Consider the following 25,600-nt stretch of genomic DNA (forward strand, 5'->3'; position numbering starts at 1 on the left):
TTTAGTTCTCACAGTATGGGTTGTAGCGCCCACTTGCAGGGTTCTGCCACCTCCAGTAAGCAAGTTCCTTGGTACCAGTGTCTCGGTTGACGAGGCCTTGTCCACAGCACCACCAGACCAAATGTGACCTTTAAGTCATTAGGAGGTGAGTGGGGGAAGATCTTGCCTCCGTCATGGAGGTAAAGACAGACGGCTACAAGGAAGCAGACGAAGATTTTCCTAGACCTTTGGTTATAGACCACTCCAGTCTTGAAGCCAAACTAAATCCAATACAGGGTTGACAGGGATCAAATTTAGGCTGCAGTAACAAGTGCCCTTTACCGTTTAATGTCATAACCAGAGTAGTGGGTCTTCTGGAAGTGGCAGGAATTTCCGTAGTACAATCCAAGATGGTGGATCTCTTGGCCTAAACCTCTACCTTGTATTCCAGAAGTGGTCGGGAATGCATACAACATCTGAACATGCCCTGCTGCCATTGCAGAGAAGGCCCAGGGGAGGTAAGGGAATGTCTCAGCAAAAGCACGAGGATTTCTGCCTGAAGCATTGTGAAAGGGTGATCTGAATAGATGACCACCCTATAAGGAAAAACTACCCACATCATTGTATTACTTGCCACCCTCACCATAATGGAATGATGTTGCACAAGAGCATAATGATGGGTCCCTCATCATGGATGAGGATGTTGACAGTTGAAACAGAGCAACAAAAAAGACCCCTCACTGTGAAACTTTATATGAAAAAGAAATTGCATGAGAGTGAAGGGATCTCTGCAGCATCATCTGGACCAAGTCCCCACAGCCAGGATACAGTCTTTACTTAAAAGAAGCTGAGCAGTCTACCAATTCAAACCTTCGATAAATGGAAGAAACCCTTCTCTCCACCCCTTTTCCTGTGGTGTAAAATATAATGTGAACTGTGCAAACCACTATTGTAACTATATTTTGAACTTACCACTTTGCTTTAAGAAATAATGGATGAATAACCAATTCTGAACAAGGTCAATTCACACATTTTAGAGTGTAGCAACATTTCAAAAGCCCAGGACGACAAGATCAAGGCTACAGCAAAATGTGCTGTGAACAAACCATGGTTTTGAGCATTACAGTGGAAATGGGTAATTGTGTTTTTGTTGGGGACATCAACTAGAAGTTCCAGTAAACCTCAGCCAGAGCGCACACAGCTACCAAATTATAAAGACCCATTTGGTTTACAGATTACATACATCCTCCTTGTTAATTATAAAAGAATAACACTTGCTACATGAAAATGAGGTCAATTTATTTCATAGGTCATGTTAATACGTTGAGGATAGATCAAGCAAATTAATGCTATACCTGAGTTTTCCACGTTTTCTTAAATTAAACAATAAAAGCAGCATTTTCAATATGAATTGTTCAATAACTTATTATAAAATACAGTCAAATAAAAAGATACACTTTGCCATAGATATGTATAAAATCCCTTAAATATGTAACCAGTCCCTTAAATTGGTTAGTTTAGTTCGATGGATACAAAAATAACTATGTTAAGTGCTACAAATAAAATCGTGACCATCTACTATGCAAGGAAACTGGCTGCACCTCAATAACCACTGTATTGCTTTCAAAAATTCTCTCGATTAGGCACACGCAATTGATCATTAAATCCCAGGTCACATCGAATCATTTGCTGGCATTAGCCACTTTGGAAAGTGTTTGACCCTGCACTGCTAAATAAAATAAAATCCATTGAATAGCGCATCAAAAAGTCTTATACAACGTTGTGATGCTGTAAACAAGAGGCTCTGCATCAAGTCACACAATAGCCAAGTACTGACATTTTTGGCACTTTGCTTCTCATGTTTTTCTGTAAACTAATGTGAGCACTAGCAGATCAAGCCAGTCTTTTCAAAACGATCAGTGAAGTGGCAGCAAATCGAGAGTTAAGAAAAATAAAAGTTACATGGTGCAGCATCTAAAAATCTGTTTCAGTACAAAACATCATAAAGTCCAACATTCATTGCTCGACCAAAATTGAAATTTTGACTCCACATTCTTTAGAAGACAACCCGCAATGCTCAATTAGGGAGGTGACTCTTAATGCACTAGTGGGAAACTGGACCTATAACATACAACTGAGGCTCCACAAGTTCGAGCTCAAGCAACTTCATCCACACAACACCTAAATAAAAATGTAGGATTTCAAAACTCTGGTGCTTAGACACTGGCTGCTCTTTCACAACATTAGTACCTGGATTTTAATAGCATTACACCCCCTAAATCCTGTACCGTTTAAAATCACATCTGTTGGGATTCTGGGCATTTTAAAAGTAATAAATACATAATTTCAAAATCATCCTTCCCATGTGCAAAGAAAGGCTAGCTGGTTTGTTGTGCAGTCTCAAAAAGGAAGGTATGGCTTGTGCATGACGACTCCCCATCACACCGGCGCTGGATTGCAGGACTGGAAGTCACTGGATTTGCTGGCTAGAGCCTGCGCTCTACGTTTCGCAAGGCGGGATTTTGAAGGTGGCGAGAGCTTCATAGAACACACGGCCTGGACAATCTCTGGTTCATTTAAATCGCAGTCATGCTGGGAAATCTGGCGCTTAAAGGCGATCGCTTCTGCAGCAAACATGGTTAGGCCTTTTGTACTGCTGTTCCTATATTGGGGGGAAAAAGGTAAACTCAAATTTAGCTGAACATTTTAAGGATATAAAATTAAGATACTTGGGCACTGTCAAATTTCAAAGAATGTTAAATTGGATAATTACATGAGGTAATTTGGTAGAAGATGAAAATTACCTCAGGAGAATCTGTGGTGTTGGTAATCCCCTTTCAGGAGCGTCCTATACATTAAGAGACAAGCATTGACGATCAACAACATTTCCATCACGTATACAAACTGAAAATCGATTTTGAAACTTGCCGGCCAAAAATCAAATTAAACATGCTGATTGGAGCAGTAGCAAAAAAAAAAAATCATAATTTGTAACCATTCAAAGTGAAATCATAGAAGCAGACATGGCACATCCAATGTACTACTTTATCTGCAAACGGAAGACAAATCAACTATGGCTGTTCTACCATCAATGCACAACCTGCATCAGCAAATTAAACTAGCACTAGACAATGAGGTTGAAAAGCATTGTATTCGAGGGTGCTTGACTAGAAACTCTTCCAAAGGTCACTGTGGCAACCCTGATGTAATTGCTGTTCGTAAGTGGGAATACGATTCACTAGCCATTGCATGGGAAAACATGGAAAAGGGACAGGAAAGTGGAGTATGCTCACTCTAGGTTAAGTGGGTGGAGCTTAAGTGCAGATTTGAAGCAGTGGAGAATACTACATGAAGAGGAAGAAAGTTCCATTGGTGAGTGGCGAAGAGGAGATGAACGGAAGAGATGGACATTGGCTGGTCAGGGCACAAACAGATTGAAGAGTACTAGAGCAGAGGGAGGAACAATGCAAAATGTAGTGTTAGCTAATTGAGGGAGTAGGGGAGAAGGGAAAGCAGGGATTTTAAAATTATGAATTTAAAAAAGGAGGACATGTTTTTCATGCAAAAGTCATAAATCATGGAGTGGGCGTTTGGAAGTGGGAGAGAAGCAGCAAAGACTGTAGAAGTGCCATGCAGCAAAGTGGATTAATCCAGTAGGAAGGGATGAGAGCAAGTAGAAGGCTAGCATAGTAGTTCAAGAAGCAGGGCTTTGATAGATGTATAACTGGGAGAGGAGTTTAGACACTGAGCATGTTAATCCGGGCTGCAATTGAAGTGCAAGTTAGGAAGTGCTGGAGGTTGCTATCAAAAAGGACCTCAAATGTGCATGACTGTGGGAAGGGAGGTGTGAAGGAAGGGACGCGGGCCAGTGGTGGCAGGAATGTAGATTAGATTGCATCCTTTACTACAGCAACTGTCACTGGATGAAAGCTTATTTGCCTGCTTAAGCCGAGAGATAAAACGTTAAGTGGTGGAGAATAGCTGCAAGTCATGCACAAAGAGGCGGACGAAAAGCCAAAAGGAAGTGATCAGGAGGCTGCGGGAAGCAGTGCGACTGAAGAGAAAGAGGCCCAAGCATAGTTGGAGAATTGGCCGACGGCCGAATCAGGAGAATGCTTGATGGCTATGAAATTCAGATTGGACAGGGTCCAGCGAGCAATTAGTATTCAGACATGAGGATATCCTATTAAAAACAAGAGTAGACAGTGAGCAGAGGCACAGGGTGACCAAGCTGTTGCGGTTAGTGGAGGGCTTTACTAAGGCAAGATAGTTGGGTGGAGGGGGAGAAAGGAGAAGTTGAAGGAGGGGAAGAAGTTTATGTTGTAAGAGGATTCAATTCAACACTACAGCTAAGTCAACGCCTAGTCTATAATACTGAATGAAAACCCTTATTGATATATTTTTATGTCCAGTTCATGCGTTCTGGATGACTACCCCTATATAACACCCCTCTCTTGGAATCCCCCTGACCCCACTGAGCCAAGAAGTAGTTCTGTTTTACAAGTTAAAAGGTTTATTTGATAATTTAAACGAGATATATAGATCACACTTTATAATAAATTAATAATTGAATAGCACACTTAATCTGATATGATAAAGATTAATAACGGAGAATCTGGCACTAACACGCTTCTCTATAATCAATAAGGAGTTGACATGAAATGGATAAGGTAGCACACTGGTAAATAGGTACCGAAGTATAATGTGGTAGAAAATGCTTTATAGGGTTCAAGGAAATGCAAGGTTGAATGAATGAAATGCAGTATAGAAAATACTCAATATGATTTCAACAAAACAATGTAATCACTTTTCTCTGGCTATTCACTCCCCCCCTCTTTATGCAATGCAAGGGAATGGGAGGAAAGCACACAGTTCTCAGAAATGCAATCAATGTAATCAGTTCAATCCCCCCCAAGCTTAGACAACAGAAGTTTAAAACACAGATAGGAGTTTTGAAAACACAGGCCCAAATGCTTTGATATGTGCTAGCAATGGATGAGAAATATGCTGGAAATGCTTTTTAATTCCCTTTCAGAGGTTCAGGGTGAGTGGTATCTAGTTAATATTAGTCCAGGCTCACACTAGCAATGAGGCCGGGATAGTTAACAGGTTAAACGAATTTCTGGCAAATGGAAGGCAAGCAGCAGCAGTTTTTACATGTGAAGAAATTTGCAAATCGCGGCAAAATTCGCGGATGCGTGTTCCGCGATTGCGGTAAAACTATAAGGGGTAGGAATGCGGTTCTAGGTGCGATTCAAAGCTAAGATTCTAAGCTTTCAAATAAAAGTTATTGCAAGTCTCTAGCACAAACGGTTGCGGAGATATGAGCGATTTTGTGAAGGTCGTTTTTCAGATTTGAAATTTTAAAGTTCAAAAAGACAAGTGCAGCTTGCGACTAGAAAATGACAAGTGACAGTTAGGAGGCAGTTCTACTTAGATTAAATAGATTGAATTATATTATTTTAACTAAGAGATTGGTACTGCACAGTTTTCTAGGTACTCACACTATATTCTTAAGTGAAATGGGCCTCGCCATGGATCTGGTCAGGGTTTTGGACTGGGCTCGGGTCTCTCTCTGGGCACAGCACTGCTTTCTCCCTCTGGTCTGGTCTCTAGTTCTGGATAGATTGAAGTCTCTAGTTTGGCTCTCTGGAGGTTTGATGGAGGTAAAGTCTGGATCTCTGGATGTTGTATGGTCCGGCAGAGCGCGTTGCAGCAAATGGAATTGAAGGTCCCTATCTGTCCTGTCTGTCTGCTTTTATGTGTTTAAAATGTGGGTGTGTTCTAGCATCACTGACCCTACCTCTCTCTCAGCTTCTAATTGGTCAAACTTCCATTTATCATTTGATTGGGGAATGAACTGTGAGTCAGAGGGATGTCATTTTATGGCTTGCAGATAGGACACTCCTCTGTCAGATTGCACACATTCTATATTTGATAATAAAAGACATATTTCAGAGTTACACAGTTGTTTGAAATTACATATACATGGTGTGGCTGAATTTAGCCATGTCTCTGTCCAAATCTGCTGTTTCTAAGAGCTTGCATTCAGAAATGGCACATATTTCACTTTTTAACTGATTTTTCAATTTCTGACAATGACCCAACTTTACATACATGTGTGCAGGGAGTATGGACATTAACTGAAGAAGTTTCAGATTTTTAACATGCATACAGTTAGAGTAATATCCACTTTTCCGCTGACACCCCCCCGAACATACCACCGGTTCCTACCACGTCTTAAACTGTGGGCAGAAAAATCACAAGAATTATGGTATCATTTATAAAATTTTCACATGTCCGCACCATGAGTTATTAATCTTTTTCTAAACAATATTCTGGCTACAAAGGGGTGTGGTTTTCTCTCAGCACAAGGTAGAAATACTGGTTAATCCAGTTCTGCCAAGCCAGCTTGCTCTCACAGGCAGTGCCCCTCCCAGCTCCTGCCAAGAGGAAGCTACATTTTACGACTGCGGTAATAAAAACCTTTGCCTGAGTGAAGAGGGCTTTGTTCACTCTCCTGCAGAGCACAGGTAATTCAATTATCAGATAGATGGCATATCCTTAGTGTGGGCAGCAAAAGGAAGGTTGGCCTGGGAACACAGTGGTGACTCAAGTTTCACTCCTGATGGGGGTAGCTGTCAAGCAGAATTCAGTTCCTTAAGCCAGGTTTCAGATAAAATGTCACTTTTTGTTCCCCAGTTTCTGCCTTCAAATCAAACTAACCATTTTCACATATGCAGCTAGAAGGCTGATTCTAAGTTTAAAACTATGACAATTAAACAATTGCAACCTATGTGACACTCAAAAGTAGGTCACTCAGTCAATTTAAACATTTAGATTTTTTTTAGTGTCTTTCAGTCCAAATTTACTTAAACTGCTGAAATCCACAGCGCAGCCAGTCTTGTTATAAGCATTTTTCTGGGCTCTTCATTTCCCAGATTTTGTAGGCACACAACACTCCATTCTACCAAATGTCTGCTGGTGTCCAGTGAGTTTTTAGATGTGTTGCAATGTTTAAAATAGACAGTTTGAGCCTGCCTTCAGAGAAACACAGGGTGGTTTTAAACTGCCGGCTTTTGGATAGTGGTGAGTACTGGTACTGCACCCATTTTTGGGATTTAAGAATGAATTCCCCACAATTCTAGGTTGCATTTGGCAATCAGCATTGCCATTCCCAATGGTTTCAGACTACTGTGCGGGTAGTCCAATGGTGGTTTTAGGCAGTGTCCTTCTGTGCCCATAACATCGGCAAAAATGGGTGGCAGCCTATTCTTCCTGCATTTCCCTGTGCATTTTCTGGGAAGCTCTGGCCATCATGATGTTTTCATGTCAGTACTGCACAGTTTTGAGGTAGGGCTCGGATGCATGGGTAAATACATCCCACAATGTAGGAGGGAATAGGTGATAGGAGCCAGCTCCTTGACAGCATGTGATGCAACCGTGTCACTGGGGGCGCAGGAGGGATTGGCATACCTTAACAGATTGCGATAAAAGTAAGGTTGGGAAATGAGCAAATAAATGCGTGGAGAACTGAATAGGACGTTGGCAAGGGAATTGAGTAATGGGTAGTCATTCACAGTTAAGGAAGACTGCATGCAGTGAGGAGGATCTGCGTGCAGGTTTAAGATCAAAACGCAGTGAGATTAGTGAATTTAAAAAACATTTTATATTTTCTTATGAAATACAATTGTAGGTCAAAAACGTTTTTAGAATTTTCTGTAGCACTATGTTCTACTGACCCAGCTGGTCTTTGGAGCCCTGTAGGAGAAAGATGGCCAGGCTCCTATGGGTTTCCTACATTTTTATTGGGCGTATTTATACCCCGTTTCTTTGTTGGGATTATTTGCCTATTTTTAATTCGTAAAACTGGCGGGTATGTGTTTATCAAGTCTCCGTAATGGCCAAGGCTTGCAGAGGGGATTCATGAGAATAGAAATTACTGTCTCTGAAACTCCCAATCGATTGTAATAAAACCTCCATGGAGTAAGGCGTGGAGAACATTGAAAATGAGGGCATGCAAGTCGGCCTGGGCGAAAATGTGGGCCCTGCTAGGAAGAGGAGCATGTAGCAGGCGAGATCAGAGGGCTGGGCAAAGGTGGATATTGGATAATCAGTTTGTACTATTCATCTAAACCTGTGAAGAGTCAGATAAACGCAATTCAGTATTTTAGCGACATTCCTTTAATGACAGCAAGTCAAACGAAGTCAATGAAAACCTACTTCTCATGGAGTGTGCAGGAACCATTCATAAAGTAATTAACTGGGAACAGGATCTGTGCTCCTGAATGCTCCAAGGTGGGCATATAGCATTGTAGGAGAGTCAAGCATGATAGTCAGGGGGCTGGGCTTGCACCAACAAAAAGGAACTTCGTATTTATATATTTTTAATTCACCATAGCCCGCAGGTATCAGGGTGCAACATTTACACAAAGACATAGGCATCAGTACAGAAAAGGCAAGGAATAAAGAAACTGAACAAGGTTTTCAACGTCCTCCTAAATGTGATCTCATTTCTTCCTTGTGAAGACTTTCCAGAAGGGCATTCCATGCCATAGCAGCTTTAACCGGGAAAGATTTGCCCTTCTCCTTGTTCTCACCCGAGGGACAGGGAGTAGATTTGCTGTGCTGGAGCGTAATGTTCTGCTTTGTGTAGGCCTAGTTAGTGATTGTGCCAGTTATACCGGGGCCTTGCCGAACAGGCACTTGGGGGTAAGGAGAGGATTTTGAATTCGATTTTACCCCCCCCCCCCATCCCCTCATCCACTGGTAGCCATTTAAGGTCCCTTCGATAGCTGGCGACATGTTCTTTCCTGGGTATGTTGTGCATTATTCCGACTGCATTCTTTTTTTATCTGGTTTATGGGCTGGTAGGGAGAATTCTCATTTCTGTGCCAATTCCCTGCAACCTTCGAGACCCCAGCTCTTTTGCTGGACTTTAGTACTTTAATTTTAACCCTGGAGCGAGTAGGACCTTTTTCACTCATGTATTTTGACCCTTGGATTATGCGTTTACTTTGGAGTCGGACAAACTCCATAGGCATCTACATTTTGTATGGCGACACCCAGCACCTTCAGAGCAGCGTCACAGAAATCCTTTATATTTCTGAGAAGCTTTAAATATCAACTTGTGTGAACTACTGTTACCAAGAATAGTAAAGTGAAATTGACTTTACTTGGCTTTCTTTGTAGGTCCAGCACACCATTGTATGCGGAGTGCTGTAGGGTTACCCAATAGCCCTTTATCCTACTTACTCATGTAACATTTTGTAAGTTACCCTCTCGACTTTAAGTGGCTGGTGGCAGTGGTTTAATTTTCACACCAATGTCCTTTTCTACCGCAGGCTGAACACTCAGCTGCAGTATAACACCCATGGGTGACCATTTTGTCAAAAAGGCCCCAGTCTTTTTTCGCTATTTTCTGTTTGTGCTGTCTTTCTTGGGTTTTTGTTTGAGCCCTTTGTTGGTTTTGCCTTTGGCAGGCTTCTGTCCTGAAAGTCACTTCTGGCTACAGTGTTTCTGTAAGGGCAGGAAGTGAGGAAGGTTCCTGAAACTCACCTGTCCATCGCTAGGAGTGCCTGAATACAACCAGTCCCGACTAGCACCCTGCTGTGCGAGCGACAGCCTAGGCTGTGCATGAATGGGAGACACCTGCTAAAAGGCAAGGGTTTTGGGACTGGAGACAGTCGATCACTGGTAAGAACAACGCAAAGTAACCATGAACGTAGCTTGCTGCATCCGTCTGGACCTTTGATTTGCCTGGTGAGGCTCTGCTGCTGTGCTGAAACTCCTTTTTCTGATTGACAACAGAAGCTCTGGAAGGGACAACTTCTTCCCTTACGTTAGTGGGACCAACTAACCCTGAGACGAACTTCCCCCCGACTGGCTGTACTACTTTGCTGCTGCAGGAACAGAATGCCAGGGGTCGAGAAATCTGTAGTCTAGTATGTCTAATCTGGCCAGAAGCTTCAGGAGTCTCCCAAGAACCCTCCAGAAGTATGACGACCAGAGCTCAAGTCCCCTCTACAGAGTGCAGGACTCAACGAGTGAAGGAAGTGCAACCGGATCCAAGATCAGCAGTGGTGCCAATAACCATTGCACCGAAACCGCAAAGTTCTGCTGGTCTGAAAAGAGCCCGTAGCTGCCGAGTACCTCCAAATTGCTGCTGCAGGAATCCTCCAGAAGTCCTCCCTCTTGTCCCCACGACTGAGGCTCAGTAACCCAGGATCTGCATCGCTGCAACAGGACTGAATCTAGCTGGACCACTCAAACCAGAGGTACTGTTCAGACTATATTGTACATACCTCAGTGTCTTTAGCTTTGCTCTTTTCAGTTGAGACTAGCAGTGGTTACTTTTGTTAGAGTCGATTTCAACTCTGCTTTTCACAAGTGTAACAGCTAGTGACCCTACAAGTGACTGGTACAAAACTTTGTGCAAGACTTAACTACAAAGTGCCTCAGCTCCATAGACTGTGCTCCAATTGACTTTGGCTGTCCTAGCTCCCTGCAGACTCTAGTCCATTGACTGATACTCTGTCTCTCAGAGGTGATAACTTGATTTTAGACTCATTGCTATGAAAGGTGTCTAGACTTCATTGGAAGATTTAAGTATACTCACGTGCCCAGATTACCCGTTAAACCTTTTTCCTTCCTGCAACTCTTCCTTTCTGCAACCTCAGATCTGCAAAGTGTACTCATTTGTTACTTTGTAGAGCACACCAAACCCTGGTATCTGGGTTCATTTCTTACAGTTACATAAGTTATACATTTGCAAACAATTAAGACAATACAGGAATTCCATAAAGTGCATCAAATCTAGTACAGAGAGAAGCAATGAGGTGATCCTAGTGATATATAAATGCTGTTACTGTCCTTGTGAATGAAGTCGTCTCTGGGTATAGGAAGTGTGTAAAAAGCATCTCCAAAGAGTAGCCACTAAACTTAAAAAGTATTAAGTATATTGTATGGTTACCTATCTTGCCCATTTTAAAGAATGCTCACTTAAAAATGTTACATTAAATAACTTTACAACTGAAACGTTGAGTGTTACTTGGCTACTTGTATTTGCGAATTTCATTGCTACGGCTCACATTTAACCCTCTTGAGATAGACCTGGCTACTCAGTCACTACCAACTTGTGTAGAACAGCACTATACCAAGGGTGGGTTACCCAATACCAACCCAAGTAGACAAGTGTTGTGTTGTCCGTGTTACTACATAAATTCTTGCCTAACATAGGCACGCTCTCCTCGCTAGCCTCACCAAGAAGAGCGTTGCAATAGTCCAGCTGGGGCATGATAATTGCTCGCACCAAAGTTTGTTTTACATGAGCCCAGAGGTGGTATGGAGCATTTCTAACAGCATGGACATGTGCATCAGAGCTCAGCTATGTCTCTAGTACTGTGCCCAGGTATTAACAGCCTCATCCGAGGAATGGAACTGGTTATCTACCTGATAATCTGAGTATGCTTGGCTTGGTTCGTCTCTTGCCTGTTGTGTCAGAGATCATAAGTTCTGTTTTTAAACCATTGAGGCACATCCAGTTCTTGACCAGCCAAATCTCAGATTAAATGGAAGTAAGGTTGGCCAGATCAATTGCATTGTCTCCACTGAAGTCCATTATCAATTGGAAATCATATGCATAGTTGGTAAAGTGCAGACCCCTTGATTACAGTTGATCGCACAGTGGTTTTATGTATATGGTGAAGAGGGTAGGAGAAATACTCCGAATTTCATGAGGACTGCCTTGGAACATGCATCACCCCAGATCATTTCAGAATCTCACTCAGTAAGGATTCCATCCAATTAATGGCATCACTAGAGCAGTTCCCTGTGGATGCTAATGTTTTGAGCAAGTGAGTGGTCCAACAAATTAAAAGCAGTAGATCCGTAAAAAAGGAAAACCCAGCTTTTACTGTCCTCCAGCCTTTCCAGCATCTGTGATTGTAAATTTATCAAGGCACCTCAGTCCTCATGATAGCTCCTAAAACCATATGCTTTAGGGTGGAAGATCGCCAACATCTTAAAGTGGGGCTGTAGTTGTATAGTTGCATCTTTGTCGAAAACTGGAGATGGGTCTTAATGGTTGTTGGTACATTTTGTGTAACAAGGAGGCGTTGGTCAGAAAAGGGGCTAAAGCTTATGATTAGCTAGAACTTTAGATGGCAGCAGGTCTTCCTGGATCTTCCATTGCTTTAATAGAAATGTTCTGAAAAACAAATCGTGCCCAACTATTTCCCATCGCTCGGCTCAAGGTCCTGGTCAGGTGGATAAGCTAACTTATTTCACCAGATTTGAATCTTGTTCTGTGCCAGCAGAACTGTGTCCTGGAAGACTTTTTGAACGTTCAGTCTCTGGAGTGAGACTGGGATAGAACCACTGGTTTGTCCCCATTCCTGTACATTTCAAACAGCTTCTGGGTGTTGCCTGCCTTTTTGAACAGGGAAGGCCGACAGGGCTGGCACTAGTCCCCTCCACTGCCCCTCCCTCACCAACTAGCTCTGAGCTAGACACTGAGGATTAAACATGTCATGTGCATGCCAGGCCTTTGCAGTCCAACTATAAAATCCATGGATATTGCAGGATTTTGAAAGAAGGGTGTGTTAGTGTCTCGCATGACCAGTTACTTTAGACCTGCTGAAAAAAGAAAGTAGAAAAGTTGTGTGTAGGCATGGGTGTGGCAGCCTACAAAAATATAAAATAAAACACCTGGTAACGTTCTTTTGATGGGATGGTCCGACAACGTGTTCCATATCTATGACATGGAATACGTCGGAGGACCCAATCCCCTCAAAACCATTAATACTTGAAATGGTTTTCTAAGTTCTTATTTTGAACAGAGTCTTGCTGGCCAACACACTGGTGTAACAGTCGTCGGAGATGCCAAGAGCTAGCAAGATCCACCTCACCAATTATAGACCCATCACCACAGTAACTTTCTTTTTGAAAATCGATAAAGTAGCTTACAGGAAAATCCAAGCCTTCTTGGAAACGCACCATATCTTCCGCTCCCGCCAGTGGACTGGAACAGCACTCCTTGACAAGGCCAATGATTAAGGAAAACGTTCTTTCCTGGACCCATCAGAGGCTTTCGATTTAGACAACCACCAAACTGTCTGTAGCCTCCTCACTAAGGTTGCAGGCTTCTCCCTCAAAGCAGCCAACTGGGTTGCTTCCTACCTGGCCAACAGATCTTACACAGTCTTCGACGAAGCATCAGCCACACCCACTTGTGGTGTGCCCCAAGGTTCATGTGTCTCGCCCACCTTATATAACATTTACACCAAACCACTATTTGACTACCTTGAAGCTCTTGGTATCACCAACTATGCCGACGCTAACCAGATCATCCCTTTTGTGCATTTAGAACCAGGAGCGAAAACAAAAAAATCGACGAAAGCCTCTATTACACACAAATGTCCATCCAACAATGCACCACCTTACCTAACCCAGAGAATTGCACCACATACATCATCCAGACCTCCACGATCCACCCAGAGTCACTGATCAAATCTAGATTCAGATGCAAAGAGATCTGGTGGCTCCAGCTACGCTACTGTGGCAGCCAAACTCTGGAAAAATGTACCCCTGTATATAAGCTCTGAGCCCGCACATCTTTTCTGCAAATGCCTAAAGACCCCTCTCTTCAATTAACTATGCAAATGTACCCAATGCCTGTATCCAGTGCTTAGACGGCCCCAGGCTTTGTGCGCTTATACAAATGAAAATTAGATCCAAAAGGTACTCCCACAATTCCACTATAAATTAACCACAATAAAATACAAATCCTAAAAAGCTACGCAAAATGGATTGCAGATGTTCCTTTTCAAATTCAGCTTTGCTAAAGCACACATCTTGTGTCTGGAAGAGGGTTCTGCCTCCAACAACTAGACTTACTGGCAATGCCGTAAGCTACATACAATTCCTGGCAGATGCCATGCTGTGAGCCTCCTTTGACAAAGACTTAAAGACCCTCATTGTGTAGGACCACCATGCACTACACAGCACATAAGCTGTGTCACTCAATACTGCCTTATTGATGCATATTTCCACCACATGCTCAGAGTGGAGCATTGTGCAGATGAGGCACTCTGGGCCACACTCCAATCTCAAGGTAGGGTACAAATGATTTTCTTCCATGGCAAAATGCATAGTCCAAAAATTGAATACAAAATTAACTAAAGTAACTTACTGAAAATAATCAAGTTAAAAATAAATAACGCGCTTAATACCCCGAGGTATTAAAGCGCGGACCCGGGGATCGAACCTGTGTTGTGTCTTTCTTCCAAGGCGAGCACTTTGCCGCTGAGCTATCCTCCCGAGAGTATCCTAACTTTATTTAATAAAAATTGTAAAACAGAACTCCCGTCTTGCATCAGTATGGTTTATGGTAAATTAGGCGGGCATAGGTCAGGAAAGTCCTTTCGTGGGTATGGTACCTGCATTGTAAAAATGTACATTCTAGCTTAACAGGAACGTGCAAACACATGGATTTTCTATAGGCCAGATTATTATACCAGGACTTTTTCTTGTACATTAACTTGCATAAGGCAGTGGCAATGTGTGCCCATAGCATGGCAAGTGGGCAGGTACACGGCATGAATATCCTATTATACTGGCAAATGCAAGCAATATTCAGTCTGCAACACCCAGTTTCACACAAGTTGCTGCCTGTGAGAACTCGGAAAAGTCCATCTTCAGTGAGGTTTACTCTGAACTACCCAAAGGTTTAGTAACAATGGCTGAGCAACCAGACTTTGTACGGCACAGTACTTACAATTAGTTCAAGGAAACAGACACTAGAAGTTATATAACTAGTGTTTTAACTTTACATACACTAAGGCTTTCGAAGTAAATCAGGTAATTACTATTCACACAGTAATATCACAGTAGAATTAAAGGTAGCACTTTAAATCAATGTAAAGCAACAAAGTGAGACACTACTGACACTAATAAGCAAGCTTTATATCAACTCTTGCAATTTCAATTAACCCCTGCTTATCCAACCTTTAAAAGTCCAACCCTTTACGAGGAGTCTCACAGGGTCAAGGCAGGCAGTGGGGGTCCGGAGACCAATGGCCGAGGAGGAAAGAGGTAGGTAAGCAGCAGAGTCTACGATTGTTTCTTCAGGTTTGCAGGTAACATACTGACTTGGAGGCCCAATGGGTAGTTCAACCCAATGGGATTCTGCAAGTAACAGTTTAACTGCAGCTGTCCAAGAACATGAGAACACAGTGAAACCAAGGTCAGTACCTAAGGTCGGGATAGTACCTTTTCAATGTAATTGGTGCAGCAGGACGGTCCCCAAGGTGAGGAGACAGTGGTCTCTGGTTAGAGTGTCCTGGACTTGGTGGCTGAAGGAATTGGGAAGGAACAGACTGATGCACTGGAGTAGTGAGACACAGCAGTAATCTTCATGGCACTGATGCATTGGAGCTCTTCACAGGCTTCAGGTCAGCAACAGTTGTCCTGAAGATCTTCAGTTAATGGTCCATAACTCAGCAAGCGAGGTCTAGGAGAAGAAAGGTCACTGCAGGCCTAGGATGCCCACAGGGTTGCAGCCAGAACTGTGCTTCACAAGACATTGCACTGCAAAATGGTACAGGTCACAGGGTATTGGGAGCCTGCACCCAGGGAGGGTCGCAGCTCTTTGTGGGATAGTCCAAATGCAGGTGTCTTGAGACTGGTTAGGCGCACAAGTCCAGGGGAGGAAGTCGTCTTTAAGAGCTATTCCTGGTCACTCCGAATTCAGCGTCTGGTCTACAGGGGTCACTTACTGGCTCTGGCAGTCGCTTGGACGTTGCTGGGACGTCCTAATTCCTCTACGAATCTTCAGTCCAGTGGTCGACTGAGGCTCAGCTACATCGCCAGACAAGCCTTTCATGAAATTCTGGGGGTGGATGTCAAAGGGGACAGCCAGCATACAAGTTGAAACTGGCTCTATGCAGGCATAAGGTAGGACAGACAAGTGGCGTTTCGGTCACCTCCCCCACTTCCTTGTCTTTCAGGTACTCAGAGGGCTTACCAAAAGACCCATGAAGACCTCACCCACAGATAGGTAGAAAAATTCTCAAGTAAGAACAAGTCCACAAGTCATGAAAACTACAGCCACCATTTTAGGTGAACAGGGACCCTAGTGTCCCTTGTTGCAGCTGTGATTGCAGCCTGCTTCAGAAGTCCACAAAAAGTAATTAAAAAAGGTACACTGCCACCAGCCTGTCAGAATAACATAACAGTAACTAAACGTTACTGGACCAGTGAGAAAAGGGATATCATGTTTCCCCTTAGCACTACACACAAGGTGAGATGTGCCGCTCTGAAATTAAAACACAGGCGGGACAAACTATGCGCTTCTATCCTGCCAACACATGTAAGATTAACAGGAACGCTCAAGGAGCTTCCAGCAACACTGCACAGAAAGCGAGTGCCGCAATAAAATAGATGCCAGAAAACATGGAGGAAAGCATAACTCCATTAAAAAGTATCATGAGTAGAAAATGAGTTGCCCAGTTTAAAGTAAAAGAATGGGTGGAAAAGGGCACTCGGGAGTATTGGATAAATACCAAGAGACCAGCAAAAAGTGGTGGACTCACACGTGGCGATTTCACTCAAAAAGGAAATCTACTCTAACAATTACAGATACAGAAGTTAAGGTGTTGCATACTCTGCTATGAAATACATACTGCACAGAGTATAGATTAAAAACAATTCTACAGTGACAATGATCATTAAATAAGAAGCGTATTAACATCTGTTCCAGTCATGACACCGAATGTCTAGCTTCAAGTCATTAAACAGCAGCTGCCCAGTAAGTGAGTAAACACCAATAATTTCTATTGAATCCCAGGTACTATAAGGTGCTTAAAGCAGAAACTACAGAATAACTCACTCCTCTTGTCCAGGGATGCAGGAGAACTTGGGCTGCACTTAGTCGTTCGTTGGCTTCGCGGACCAAGAGCTTGGAGATTAAGTCTTTAGCACCGCTGGAAATGCCAGACCAGTCCTTCTCAGGGAACTCGTATTTGCCTTCCTGGATGCTTTCAAAGAGCTTGTTCTGTTAAAGACATGACATGTTACATGCAACTTTTATACTAAAAACACCAGGTGAAGCATTTGCAAAGAGATATAGTGCACAGCTACAGATTTAAAAATATATATTTAAAAAGGTCCAAAAAGCCGTTAAAGACTATGCCAAGAGCAGGTCAAAGCAACTTGGAAGCCCAAGTACAAGACTACATGCGATCTAGTGTGGCAGAATTAAGTAAACCAAAACTTTAAGGTAAAAGCTTGAGAAATTGAATAGCTTTCTCTGGACTTCGCAACTATGTATCAACAAGTACGACTCCCATGAAACGAGTATGCTGAAAACCAATTCACAGTAATTTCATACCATGAGTTGAGTCACCATGAAAAGGGTTAACGATTTTTAGAATGCACTGCCATTAAGTGCCTCCAATATCCAAACACATTTTAAAGGAACACGGCCGACTATACTTTAAACCTACTTTTAGGAGGTGAAAATAGATTCAAGGCATCTACTAAATTGCAGGGTAAGGAATTATGGCTTGCTGAATCATGTCTTAAAAAGAGCTTCCCAGTGTAAGTTACATCATCTCCTTCAGTCTGCAGCCATAGGGTATTTAACACCCTCCCGAGCAATCCCCTCAAGGGATTGGTCGAGCTTTGGCAGCAAGTATATATCTGGGATTAAAATATCAAATTGACTTACCCATGGTGTCGTACCTGCACAGCAGACCCTACTCAACATTTCTGCCCGACAACACACGTGTCCACAGCCAATCAGAACTATAATAGAGTTGCTCCCTATGCCCTATAGGATCCAACAAAGCCATTTCAGTATCATGTCTGTATCGATATATACGAGGTTTCTTGCTGTAGAAATAGTTTTTCTCTCATACCTCCATCTATGCCAATCTCACTATGCATGCAGGCCATCAGAGACTTAATAAAGAGGTCAATTTAAGAAAACATGGTTGGATACTGTAGCTACTATATGTCCAACTCCAGGCCTGAGGGCCAGAATCGGGATGGTTTTCAGGATATCCTCATTAATATTCATGAGCCATGTGCATACAATTAATCTAAAAGTATGCAAGTGTTCTCATGAATGTTAATGAGGGATATTCTGGAAACCAGTCAAGGTTCCAACCCACGTGATCAGGAGTTGGACAACCCTGAAAGTGAAAATGTAGCAAGGGTATTTTCAAGATTAACTTGCATACAGGTCATCTTTTAAATAATTCACAGCCGTGCAGTAAACCAATCAGTAGATCACTCTGTTCACCACATGCAAGCCCAAACAGATCTTACCCTCCCCCCCATGTTATTACATAACCATTCCATGGTATAAACTACACTACTTTGGCGACATCATTCTGAAATGATTTGTGCTGTCATCACATCTAAGACTATTGATTAGATCAGATACTGCACTGGCACTACTAAACAATTAAACTTGCTACCTAGCCCCGTGCACATCAAGAAGGAAATGCATCACAGCCAGTTTCAGGCTATCCAAAGCCACAGTAGTGGTGCCACCTTCATTAGAACAATCTTATTATGTGGTGAAACATTTCAAAACTGAACGTGCCACCACTTTGCCCACTGAAGCCATGTCTGGTGTGTAAAATGCTCACCAACTCCACATAATCACCCCTAATCAAACCATTGACTTCCAAGTCCAGCCGCCCACTGCATCACAGATTTACCTTCTGACTTTCTACATTTCCAAACATTACACTGCTGCACATTCCAAGAAGGATCTTCCATCTCCTTTTGCATTACATCAAATAATGCAACCAACCATACCACTCCCAAATCCACACCCCCCACCTCCCCAAGCGAAATCCACATTCAATAGTTGCAAATTCCTTTTTTCCAACCTATTGACAAAAAATAGGTTTGTAGAAACGTTCACGATTTACTGCTTCATCACAAACTTGCCAATAAAATGGCTTCCATCCAATACGAACCTCAACCTCTTCCCTTCGGTCTTACATTATTCAATATTTTTGAAGAGTTGAAATCAGCGGTGGAGTTGTCATCTTTAAAGGTCTGTACAACCTAAGCTCTATAAGCTCTTCCAACTCATTTATTTGGCTAAAATACTTATTTACATAGCCCCATCACACAACCCAAGCTTTCTTTAAGCCCCCCCCACTCTATGCTTGTCCGTGCCTACCTAATAAACCTAGCTTGTTTCCGTTCCTAATGACAAACTACAAAATCTTTACCAACTTGCCTCTTCTACATGGAATAGAAGATAGTGTAAGATTCTACTCATTTTACCAGATGCTGGCTACACTACTTACCAATGGCATGGACGGATAAGGAAGCACTTTCTACAGGTTATATGTCAAAGTTTCGAACGCATAGGATGGAATGACCAAAGGGTCGAATCAAAAGGACAGAAAACCAAAGGGTCGAATTTAAAAAAATATATATATTTGGGGGTCCGCCCAAAACCCTTTTTTGTGGTAAAAACCACTTTTTTCCAAAACGGAAACCCAAAAGAAATATATTAAGAAAAACAGACCCTTTTGTTTTAGGTCAAATTGAGTCGATCCTTTGGCATTCAATCATTTTGTATTCGGTACTTTAACTGGACACCCTTTGTACAGAAGGATAAGGCAGGGACAACATGTTTGTCTAGGAAGCAAGACAACGCAGAGTAACAGGTTTGAATGCCGGCCCGTGCCTAGACTGGTGCTAAGCGAGTTATAAGAGATGAAACCTCCCAGAAACACTAGTAAATTGGCAATACTAGCTCTCCCAATACCCAAAGCAATCAAATATTACAGACATGTTCTGGCTTTCGATGTATTTGCCCTACATAAACAACCCACAAGACCAACTGCTCCAATCCTCAATCAGCTACAAACAAATTGCCCAAACATCCACACCGTCGTACTACATGCTCAGACCAACCAAAACATTTAAATGTGCACACTGCCCAACAGAGCATGGCTAAAGAACTTTAAGATCTATGATCGAGAGAAACCTTTTCCAATATCTGAACCATCTCTACAGCTATGCATTAATCTAGCATCTTGCTCTACAAAGATCAACATTTTTAGGTAACCCGTTCATCTCAGACAGATGACATCTCCCAACCATGTGATATTGTACTCAAACAGAATAGTTTTAAACCAACAGGCACAATCATCATCATCATTTCAGCTTTATTACGGTTACACAATAAAAGCACACTTAGACGCCTGCTTACCCTGAGGGTTACCAAAAGTCAAATAGTTAAGAACTCCTAAGCTCGGAGGTCCAATCAAGCTAGAACTTAAGAGCCCTTCTGACATACAGACAATGCAGAACCCTTTCTGCCTCTGAGGTAGGGTTCGGAAAAAAGACTAGCAGGGAGATCGACTGATTCAGATGGAATTCAGTTGCCACCTTCGGCAGGAAAGCAGGATTCGTCCGTAGGACAATCTTATCTTTGTGAAAGACCAAGAAGGGCTGCTCCACCAACAAGGAGCTCACTCACCCGCCTTGCTGACGTAACGGTGACAAGAAAGGACACTTTCCAGGATAGGTACTTGAGGTCCACTGTGGCCATGGGTTCAAAAGGCTTATGGCATAACGCCGTCAGGACTACATTTAGATACCACGGCGGGTGCGGACTACAAACTTGGAGGATAGAGGCGTGTCAAGCCTGCAAAATGCCTCTTAACCACTGGATTACACAATAAGACCATTGGTCCGTAGAAAGATAAGCGGAGACCGCTGAAAGGTAACTTCTGCATGACAGAACGTGAACACCCAACTCTGCTAGGAAGGATGCGAAGGATAGCACTGAGTCAATCGTAGCCTCCCTTAGGTCCAACTGCTTTCCCAACACCAATGACAGAACCTGAGCAATTTACTTCTGTATTGGGCTCTAGTTGAGGGTTTCCTGGCTGCCTGGATAATACGCACGTTATCCGCAGACAAGTTAAGATGTTCTAAAGACTTGAACTCAGGCACCATGCCGCCAAGCTGAGCGATTGTGGGGAGGGCTGCCACATCTGCTGTTCCCCCCTGATGAAGATCGGGAGTCACTGGTAACCTGATGGGCGGATACAGCGACAGGTGTTGAAGTTCTGAGAACCAAAACCTGGCCGGCCACCACGGGGCTATGAGTAGAAGGGAACAGTTAGAGTTCTTCAGCTTCCAAATTGCTCAATGGACAAGAGGCAGAAAGGAGTAAGCTCTCATGTTGTGCCATGGAATCTCAAGAGCATCCCCAGAGAGGAGGCTCCCAGCCCCCCTCTGGAGGCATACTGAGGAAGCTTCTTGTTTACCGCCGTAGCAAAGAGGTCCACCTCCGGCGTGCCCCAACGCAAGAAAATCCATGAGAGGACCTCCGCCTTCAACTCCCACTCGTAGCTGAACACTGTCCGCCGTCTGAGGGCATCCGCTGTGACATTCAGCTGGCCCGGGATGTGCACTGCAAGCAGCCAAACACCATGAAGCACGGCCCACTCCCAAATCTAGGTGGACATGTCCCGCGGGGCGGGGCGGGAGTTGGGGAAAGGGGTGGGGGAGGTACTTCGTTCCTACTTGCTTGTTGATGTAATATATCGACACCACATTGTTCGTGCGCACGCGGACCACCTTGTTGGCAATGATCGGTCTGAACGCCCGGAGCGCTAGGAAGAACGCCAGAAGCTCTAAGTGATTTATGTGGAGGAGCTTGTCCTGAGGCGACCAGAGACCCGAGACCTGAAGATCTAACGTTGCACCAAATCCCAGGGAGGAAGGAGTCCATCGTGATAGTCACCGCAGGGGCTGGGTCCTGAACCCCCCCCACACCCACCGACAGGTTGCTGAGAGATGACCCCCATTCAAGGTCCACTCTCATGGAAGCCAATTTATTATCAGCTTTGAATCCGGGTCCACAGCCTGACGTCAAGAACTCCGAAGAGCCATCTGGGTCCGTCCCATCTTGAGACGAGTAAGAGGAAGAGCTAACACGCATGAGGCCCAGAAGCCTCTGGAAAGACCAGGCCGCCATGCTCTCCGACTGCGTAAACATCTCACACGTGACTAACAGATCCGCCATCCTGTCCCCGGTCAGGTACACTCTGCAGTCGATCGTGTTCCAGCGAAAACCCAGGAAAATCAAGAAGGAACAGGAGCTGAAGGAGAGACTGAAGATTGCCCACTGCTTTCAACGGACAAGGGCTGCGTAAGAGCCAGACCAAATACGGATACACATGGATACCCTGCAGACGAAGATAGGCCGAAATCACCGACATCTTCGTGAAGACCCGCGGCGTCGAGCTGAGGCCAAAAGGAAGCACTCGAAATTGGAAGTGCTCCTCTCCCAAAGAGAAACGGAGATATCTCCATTGTGGATTCCAAATCAGAATATGCATGTACGCATCCTGAAGATCCACCACGCTGAGCCAATCGCCCATCAGCAAGGAGGACCGTATCTTTGATCAATTTCTCTTGGGGTAGGAAAAGATTGAACTGGGAAAGGTCTAGGATGGTGCGCAGGCCAGCCTGGTTGGGTTTGGGCACCATAAACAGCCGGGATTAGAAGCCCTACCCTTGTTCCCCAAGGGGAACGGGTTCCACTACTGAGGTCCAGAAGTTTCTGAACCTCCGCTTTGAGGGAGGGCGAGCCCGACAGCTGACAAGGAGGGTTGAAGGGTGTGGTATGGGTAAGCGGAAGCCCGCCCGAGTGACTGACAAGACTCATCTGTCTTCGGTGTTGGTCTGCCATGCCTCCCAATGAGACGCAATGTGTCCTCTCACCGGGGTCTCGTGCGAGCACGGAGAACCCTCATTTAGTAGGTTTTTCAGTGGTCTTGCCACCTGAACCCGAGGAGGAGGCTGAGGAGCGGGAGAAAAACCGAGTCAGTTGTTGCCTACGGCGGTTATTCCCCAAAGGGGTATCCACTCTGCGAGATTTCCGGTCGAGGAAGCCCCTAAAGCCAGAGGAGAGTCTGCTTTGGGACAAAGGTCTCTGGGTCTTGGAAGGGGTCTTAACAAGGCCAGACAAGGACTTCGCTGTTCGAGTGCTATCCTTCGTCTTGGTGAGCTTACATCTGTTGTAGAATGAAAACTCCTTGCCATCTAACGGAAGGTCCAACACCTTGTCCTGCACTTCTTTTGAGAACTTGCAGCATGCAGCCACGCCTGCCGTGAGGTATCAACCCCCAGGATAAGGCCCCGAGCTGAGGTGTCTACGTGATGAGCCTCAGCCTCCAGGAGATCCTGGGCAAAGACCCTGGCGTCAGATAAACCCACCTTAAAATCCTCCAACTACTCGACCGGGATGAACTCCTCAAACTCCGACAGACCTTTCCACATCTACATATTAGCCCCCCCGCTAACACCAGTTTGGCATTGGCCTGCTGAGCTGCAAGGCCGAGTTGGCGAAGATTTTCCTACTGAGGGAGTCGAGGAGCTTGTCCTCCTTTCCCAGAACCTGAGTAGCCGTCATGGAAGAGGATGCTGCAGGCCTGGACTGCAAAGTGGCCGCCGCCACCACCACCACCACCACCACCACCACTGTGGAGGGGGCGGACAAGATGACAGGGCCACCTCTTCCGAAGATTGCAGCCTGTATCTAGCGTCAATTTTCGTATTGACAAAAAGTCCAGTGTGTGGCTTTTCCCAGACTCTGCGGACCTCGGTCAGAGCGTCCTTCTGCAAGAAGAGGCTGGTAACGCTCCAAGGGAGACAGGGTGAACGCCCCAGAAAGCACACCCTCCAGCGGAGTGGGTGCCTTGGGCACTGGAACATCTAAGAAGCTCATCATGTCCAGTACCCGGTCATGAAAAGCGGGGGAGGTCCTTGTTGTCCTGATCGCCTTGCGCATCATCCGACAGGTCAGGATCCTGCTGAGCCATGTCAGGTGCTGCCTTGTCCACAGGGGACAATGGAGGCAAAGGCGGAAGAGTCGGGGAAGGCAATGTAGGCAAGGGAGGTGCCGGCGGAACCAGGCGCGGGCGGACATATCTCCCTAAAAAGCCCTTTGAAATACTCCCTCATGGGGTCAGTACACATGATTGTTTGAAGTTTACCGAAAAAGGCCTCCTCCTGGGACTGTTTCAGAACCTGAGGAGGCCTCTCATGAGGTGGAGAAATCCAGGGACGTAGCGGGGACGGGTGCCACACTGGCCCCTCCACCGACGTATCCACATAAATCGAAGAAGCCGACCCCGCAGGCAACAAACTATTGTGCGGAAGAGGCATCCGAGCGTTCCAATCGTAAGCTGGCTGATAAGGATGCGCACAAGGGACTCCATGTTCACCCAAGGAACCAAGCCCTACTGTAACGCTCACCTGATTCCCGTAGAGGCGCCGGTCTTGACTGGGCGTATACCGTATCTTCAAAGGTGATGTGTAACACACGGCTGGCTCTTTGGGCTGGACCTCTGTGCACTGTATGTTTGACTCGAAGGGTAAGATGTCTGCAGATAGAAAATATGGGATTAATGAACTGGGTTATTGAATGTCTCTCTTCTTCCCTTTCTCTTCTCCTGTAGAACCCCGAAGGTTAACGCTCTCACCTTAGGTAAGTGAACGCCGTGCTCTCCATCTGCCTCGAGGCAGGGTGCTGTAACCAGTTTCTTCACTGGATAAGGGGAGCAGGCCTCTTGACTTCAGAGGACTGCTGTCCGTCGTTTACTGCACGAACGGTAAGTTTCGAGTAATTCTAATGTCTTTAAAGTCTTTAGTAATGATGTCTCTTGTTTTGCAGGGTTCCGGCGATGGTGGATGACGGGCTGAAGTGAGTTGAAGATGGAGCCCGTGTGATGAATAGAAGCGCCTGGAAGCACGTAGGTAAGCGCTTGTTGCCTGCTTCACGATGCGCTCTAACTGTCTTTTTATTTTGCAGGTACAAGTTCGGAGCGGCTGCAGGGTGCCGGAATACCCACTGGGTTAGATGTGGAAAGGAGTAATGGCACGTGAGTATTAAAGTTCCCCAATGTCTTTAAACGCACCTTCTTTTGTCTTTCAGATGCGGGATGCAGCGCCGAAGGCCTCCGGAGCGTGCAAAGAGTTGGTAAGCTTTTGTCTTTCAGATGCCGGAATGCAGTGTGAAGACCTCCGGAGCGCACGAAGAGTAGGTAAGCCTTTGTCTTTCAGAATGCAGCGCGAGGCGTTGGTGACAGCCGATGGCCCAGGTAAGTGAAGGGCTGTCACTGAAGACCGTAATGCTAACCTGTTCTTTCTTGTCTTTATAGGTGTTGCTGAAGACTGGATTCAGGATGGTAAGCCTTTTTCCTTAGGCCCAGGATCAGATGCAGAAGACACGATGAGCGTTCTGCTGCAGAGGATGCAGAATAACGCAAAGCAAGATTCATCCATCGGGTGTGGTTTAAATAGCCTCCTGTAGTGCTTAGGTGTCTCCTTCCACAGCCACACCTAGGTAAGAAAAGAGTTCCTGCTTTCCAGAAGAGTTCGTGTTCTGAACCTAGGGAGTGGCTCCTGCCCCACCCAACAGGAAAAGTAGTTCCAAACAGAAGAGGATCAGTGGCTCAACTGGCAGGCAAGTAAGCAGCATGGTCTGCTGCAGGTAAGTCCACCCAAGCATTATGAGCCCGGCGCTTCCAGCGCTGGGACTGGGCATATTTATGAGCCTGGTGCCACT

The 25,600-nt window shown here is 44.7% G+C and overlaps 1 protein-coding gene across 2 annotated transcripts in view; it reads right to left on the bottom strand.

Annotated features, from left to right (window-relative positions):
* Positions 1–1,257: 1,257 nt before the first annotated feature.
* MKNK1 (MAPK interacting serine/threonine kinase 1) overlaps positions 1,258–25,600 on the bottom strand; it is a 254,248-nt gene continuing 229,905 nt past the window's right edge. For both annotated transcript variants that reach the window (XM_069642263.1, XM_069642264.1), the window contains 3 exons: positions 16,868–17,032; positions 2,784–2,827; positions 1,258–2,641 (listed from right to left, as the gene is read on the bottom strand). In XM_069642263.1, the coding sequence (XP_069498364.1) occupies positions 2,419–2,641; positions 2,784–2,827; positions 16,868–17,032 (432 nt within the window). In that variant the 3' untranslated portion in view covers positions 1,258–2,418. The remainder of the gene's footprint in view (positions 2,642–2,783; positions 2,828–16,867; positions 17,033–25,600) is intronic.

The sequence above is a fragment of the Ambystoma mexicanum genome, chromosome 1q (assembly GCF_040938575.1).
Source record: "Ambystoma mexicanum isolate Mex_15411 chromosome 1q, UKY_AmexF1_1, whole genome shotgun sequence".
In the NCBI taxonomy this organism is placed as follows: domain Eukaryota; kingdom Metazoa; phylum Chordata; class Amphibia; order Caudata; family Ambystomatidae; genus Ambystoma; species Ambystoma mexicanum.